The following is a 5,663-nucleotide window of genomic DNA, read 5'->3' as shown; positions in this document are numbered from 1 at the left end:
TTAAGAAAAGCACAACCAGGGCCACCATGGTTGAGACTAACAAAAGACAAGGCTAAGGTCGGTCACACACACAAATCCAAGAAGCTTTCAGTAAAAAAAAATACTACAAAATGAGCCACAACTGTGGAATGCCAAATCGTGTTGGCTTGAAATTCAATTCTTTTTTTTTCTTTCACAGCTGAGCTGGCTGAGCGTTGACTTTAACAACTGGAAAGACTACGAGGATGACTCAGATGAGGAGATGGGGAACTCCAGTCAATTCTCAGATGTAAGTAAAATGTTCAAGATTATGTTGAAAAAAGCTTTTTTTAATGTGATTGTTTGTGGAGGGAAAAAAACACTTGATATTTGTATACGTCTGAAATGTAAGATTGTGTAAAACAAAATCAAAATCTTCTCAGCTTGCAACAAAAGTAGCTCTATTTTCTATTTTTTTATAAAATAAAATGTATATGAATATTTTAAAAGCAGGAACAGGAGTGTTGTTCAGAGAACAGCACACCAGTGAAACACAAGGTCACATTGAATGTGTTACTGAGCCACATTTTTCTTTATTTTTTAAGTCGTGTTAGTGGTTATACCGTCAGGTTTGCCACAGTCTGGACTTTAATTAAACTATATTTACATCTTTGTCTCATTGTATCTCCTTAAATATTCCCTAAAAGGTAAGTTGAACAGAGTCTGCAGTGGCACCTGTTGACTGTTTTTGTATTAAAGTCACATTTTTCTACCATTTTTATCTATCTTTGATTTTTTTTTTTCTCATAGTCATCCAGGAAATGTTAACAAAGATGTATTAAATGTATGATTTTTCATTTTTTGTGCACTAACATTACAGCTGATGAACAACATGGGAGGAGACGAAGACCTAGATCTAGACGGTCCAGATGACGTGAGACTTCTTTATTTTCTCTTGATTTCTAACAATAAAGTTGTGGTCACAACAAGAACGACTGTGTAACTGATGTTTGTTCTGTGTGTCTTTTGTTGTTTCAGGATGACTCTGCAGATAGTGATGATGAAAGTAAGTGGATACAAGTGTTAAACACAAATCACACCACACTTGATATTTGAGTATTGATTGATATTTGAGTTTTTTTTTTCTTTTAAACACATGTTCTCATCTGGATTGTTGACTAAATACCTTCTTTTATTACAGAAATGCCAGATTTGGAATAGTCAACCTAAAGACTGTGGAAGAAACGGAAGAAGAGATGTGGAATCTTAAACAAATGTTTATCTTAAAATTGAAGGCAGTTACAAACAACTGTACATATGATTCAGTAGTCATATTTAAATCCAAACTCCTGACCGATCTGTCCAGTGAAGGTTGATATGCATGGTTTTGTACAGAGCAGCTATCTCCACTTCCATTTGCTGTACTGCACCTTCTTAGTATCTTCATTTACTGTTAAATATTACAACTACACACATCATTTGTTGGAGAATCTTTGCAGTTGTCTTCACTTGAGCAATATGCGGAAGAAGAAAAAAAAATTTGTTTTTGAATTAATTGTGTTTTGGAATAATTCGGCCCTCGTTTTCTGATGTTTACTTTCAAACAAAATTTGATTTAGTCTTCTCTCATGGTTTTAAGAAAACACTAGATGTGACCATGTACATCGAAAAAGGTTTGTGCATTTTGATTGGATTACTCCAAATCCTATCAGGTGATGTGATTTTTTTTTCCCTCCCTCCAGGATGCCAGTCTGTGTCTGTAGCTTAACCTTCCAGCTTTCATGTTTTCCCTAACTTCTTGTTTAATGTTTGTAATATTTGCAGGAATATTTGCATCTTCCCAGTGAACATCACACAGTGATAATTGGAGTTCTGTATCTCAATACGCTCTCTCGTCATATGCAGTTAACACACACACACAGACTGGCGTTAGACTGCAGAGGCAGAGCGGATTTGTTTGACGACTAACAAAAGACGCGTGAGGTTTGTTTGGGCCTCAGCCTTCTTTGGTCCGTGGCTATTTTCCAGGTTTGTTGCGTGTGTTCCACTAGAATAGGTCTTGTGCTGTCGATAAGGAAGTGTTGAAAAGATGCAGCAATGTTTAATGACCAAATTATATTTGCTCTGTCAATAAAACTGTGAGGGGAGACAACTTATGTTAAATAACTGTGGAAATTCTTTTTTATTGTCTACATCTTTCTAATAAACTGTTTAAGAATCATTTTAAACTCGTTCTTGAAACTGGTATATGTTGAGGTGAATACATGGCTTCTTTTTGTTAAACAAAAAAGTTTTTAGAAAAGATTCAAAGATGATATTCAAACCAAATGAGAAATAGCTGGAGATTATTATAATGTTATGACATCAGAGTGTACAGGAGAACTCTGTATGAAGAGTTTGTGTAGGTGGACTTGTAGTTCAGTGTCTGGTTAACACATGAAAGGTGCTTGTGAAATAAAGTGTATTATTATTATTTAACATCGTTACTAATGACTACCAGAGGAGTCAATTAAACAAAGGGAATCGTTACTAATGACTACCAGAGGAGTCTGAGGAGAGTTCTAGAAACTCTGGGTCTGAAGAAAAACAAGACACATCTACAGGAAAACATCAGTGATTCTCACAAGTGCAGGCTTTAAAATTATTTTAGGACATTAATTAGTAATAAAAGTAACTTTGGTCAAAATGTATCTCCAGAAACTGGAAAATGGTTTACTGCAATTTAACAGATCTTTTTATTTTTTACAGTGTTATGAAGGATACATTAACAAAAAACAACCCATAGGGGGTTAAAACAGTGAAGATCAAAGCCGTGATAAAAACACATTAAAGCATCGTAATGTTCCGTAAAATGTCCATCTTGTCTCATGTGGTTTTTACTTGCAAGTGAAATGCTGAGCATTTCTAAAGCCCATCTCCTCAGGTAGGTGACAACAGAGCTCTCTCTGACGCCGTTGTTTTCTGATCTGATCGATCGGCGGCGTTAAATGTTCATTCTGACCCGGAACGTAATGAACATGAAACAAAGGATCAGAAAATAAATGGTGATAATTACAGGCGGGTTATTCTACTCGAACCGTTTTGTGGTGGTGGTGTGACTTGACATGACGTCATGTAACGTGCTCTCTGCGGCGTTAGGACCATGAACGTTAGCGGACTTCCTCACAGGCCCCACATTCTCAGTCATGTGTCGTCGATGCTACAGACATTAGCAGTTAGCTGCAGCAGTTTCCTGCCGCCGCTGACGATAAAACAAAAGCACGGTAATTATTTACCCTGTATGAAGGGTGGAGGTTCTGGAAAACGTAATTAAGTAAACATAAAGTGTTAACTTACAGTTTACAATAAGTCAGATGTAATTAGTTCTATTAAAGGTATTGTAAACAAACAAAAAGTACAACTGTCGGACAATATTAGACCAGAACATGTCGAGCAGCATGTACAGTACTTTTAAAAAAAGAAAAAAAAAACTTTGATAATTTAACTCGGCATTTTTACATTTTTATCTACACATTCATTTTGTTATTTTTTTAAAAAGTTTTTTTTAAGTCGACTTCAGTAGATATAAATATATAATAAATGTTGAATAAAGAATAAGAGCAGATTCGTTTGTTATGCAACGAAGATGTGCCAGTCAAAAATAATAACAATAGATACAATTAGTAAAATAATGTGTGATATTAATTATATAGTTTGGTATAGGTAAACTATATAATTAATTTCTACACATAATCTCACTATGTACTCTGTATCTGGAGCAGACATTTACTTATAAAATATGTTTGATTTAGATTCGATTCTACTTTATCATCTCTTCAAGGCAGTAAAATACTATACAGTAAGGCTATAACATGAGTAGTAGTAGTGATAGTAGCAGTGGTGTTGTGGTGGTAGTAGTAGTAGTAGTAGTACTGTAGTACTGTAGTATGTGAGGGGAAGAGAATTGTGAGGAGACCCGGGACCGGATGTGTGTGAGGTTATTGTTGGAGGCGGACGCCACTCGCGGTGCTCTGTGATCATGGCTGCACTGGAACACACCAGCCATGTTTGCTAATTTAAAACCCAAAGGTTAGGGGATATATATGTGTTTCCTCACGTATTTATCGCCGTACCATTTTCACCACCATGACTATTCGGACGAAGTTTTAGAGACAGACGCGCCTCCGGAATCAAAGGACTGAAAGGTTGGACCGCTTTTAACTGAAATGTGGGGGAAAGTTTAAACGGTGGCGACAGTGTGCGGGGATGATGCTCTGTGTGCGTGCACCGTAAACAATGTAACTACATTTGGCTGCTAGCTGACGTTAGCCCGTGAACAAAAGAGAGAGCACGCCTCCGTCTGTAACGAACCAGTCTGACTCAGTTACCGACAGGCGTTACCTCAACCGGCGTCGGACTGTATTCACCCAGAGAGCTCATCGGAACCGATGGACACATGGATGTAACCCAGCTGGTTTGCGGTATCTGCTGCATGGCTCTGGGCTAGTCCACCGCTGATCGACCCGGTAAACATTAAAGGATGCTATTAGTTAGCTGCCAGGCTAGCGTGCTTCTATTGTAATGCTTCAGCGGAAAAAGTTGGTACCAAGATGGTTAATGTTATAGACCCCTGTACGGGTTAAAATGTTTTCCAACTTGTTCTTACCTAGTTTTTATACCGACACCGATTTATAGTTTGGCGAAACATACGCGGTTTACGGTGTTATTGTTTTAAAACATAGCTAGCACTGGTATGCTAACGCGGCGTCGGCCTTCCTGGTTGAATTAGAAAATCGTGTTTATATAGATGGCTACGTTGTCTTAAACGCGTATGGATGCATTGGACAGAAAGCGACGATGTGGCTCTCCCTCAGACCTCGGAGTTACAGGAATACCACTGCCAATTCACCCGGTGTTAGTCCACCGGCTCCTCGGTACGGATGCCTCTGGGTAGTTTCATTTTAAAGGGGGATTGAAGAAGCTGTGCCCGTGTTAGCTGCGCCTCATCAGCGCTGATGATGAGACACTATCGTAATATTCTTGTTGTCCATTACTGCTCGCCTGGGCCTGGCATCTGCTGCTTCCCCAGTCTGCGACATTTTGACGCTGGTTGTTGGAACGAAATGGTGCTGTCACAGGCTACGGCTGGACAATTGATTTAAAGTTTGGCTTTGGCAAGTGGAAATTGTACGAATTACGTAATGGTGGCTGTATTTAAATACTTAGGGGAAGAGAAAGAGAAAAAAAGCTCCGTGGATTGCGTGATGCTGATTGTAGTGACGGAGCAAATGCACGTTGAGCCAAAGCAAAACGACAAGTGTGTTTGTATTCGTGTTACTGACGCATATGTCCGGGGGAAAAAAGGACAACAGTGTGGATTAAACACGCGCGTGTACTTTTGTCCTGTGTGTTTTCAGATGGAGTCAAACAACCATTTCAACTATGGAACCCACTCCTCAGCAAACTCAGGACTGAAACTCTCCTCAGGGGATTCTCTTTATGCTAACGGGTCGTCAGCAAGCTTTCCTCAGCAGGGAAAAAGTAAGTATTTTTTATTATCACTCAGTGTCTGTGTAGAATAAAAGAGGAAAGTTACAAGTTGCCATTTTTCCTTCTTTGTCAGGATGATACCTGGCAGGGTCATTTTGTCTGTAACCTCATTGCTTCATTAAAATTTTTTTTTTTTTTTTTTTTTTTTTTTTTGACATGTGTCTTTTTGAAAAAAA

At 38.4% G+C, this 5,663-nt stretch overlaps 2 protein-coding genes across 2 annotated transcripts in view; both read left to right on the top strand.

Moving 5' to 3' along the window:
* Window positions 1-2,179, top strand: part of ptges3b (prostaglandin E synthase 3b (cytosolic)) — a 4,072-nt gene extending 1,893 nt beyond the window's left edge. The window contains 5 exon segments of the mRNA XM_008319299.3: window positions 6-57; window positions 179-268; window positions 839-892; window positions 997-1,024; window positions 1,160-2,179. Coding sequence (XP_008317521.1) covers window positions 6-57; window positions 179-268; window positions 839-892; window positions 997-1,024; window positions 1,160-1,179 — 244 coding nt within the window. The 3' untranslated portion in view covers window positions 1,180-2,179.
* Window positions 2,180-4,154: 1,975 nt separating this feature from the next.
* The window catches only part of baz2a (bromodomain adjacent to zinc finger domain, 2A), a 16,930-nt gene continuing 15,421 nt past the window's right edge, over window positions 4,155-5,663 (top strand). Inside the window, exons 1-2 of the mRNA XM_017036014.2 lie at window positions 4,155-4,463; window positions 5,355-5,478. Of these exons, the coding sequence (XP_016891503.1) occupies window positions 5,355-5,478 (124 nt within the window). The 5' untranslated portion in view covers window positions 4,155-4,463. The remainder of the gene's footprint in view (window positions 4,464-5,354; window positions 5,479-5,663) is intronic.

Source organism: Cynoglossus semilaevis, chromosome 10, assembly GCF_000523025.1.
Source record: "Cynoglossus semilaevis isolate Cse_v1.0 chromosome 10, Cse_v1.0, whole genome shotgun sequence".
Taxonomy (NCBI): domain Eukaryota; kingdom Metazoa; phylum Chordata; class Actinopteri; order Pleuronectiformes; family Cynoglossidae; genus Cynoglossus; species Cynoglossus semilaevis.
Note: the sequence above shows the minus strand (reverse complement) of the source record. Positions and strands in the feature narration are given on the sequence as shown.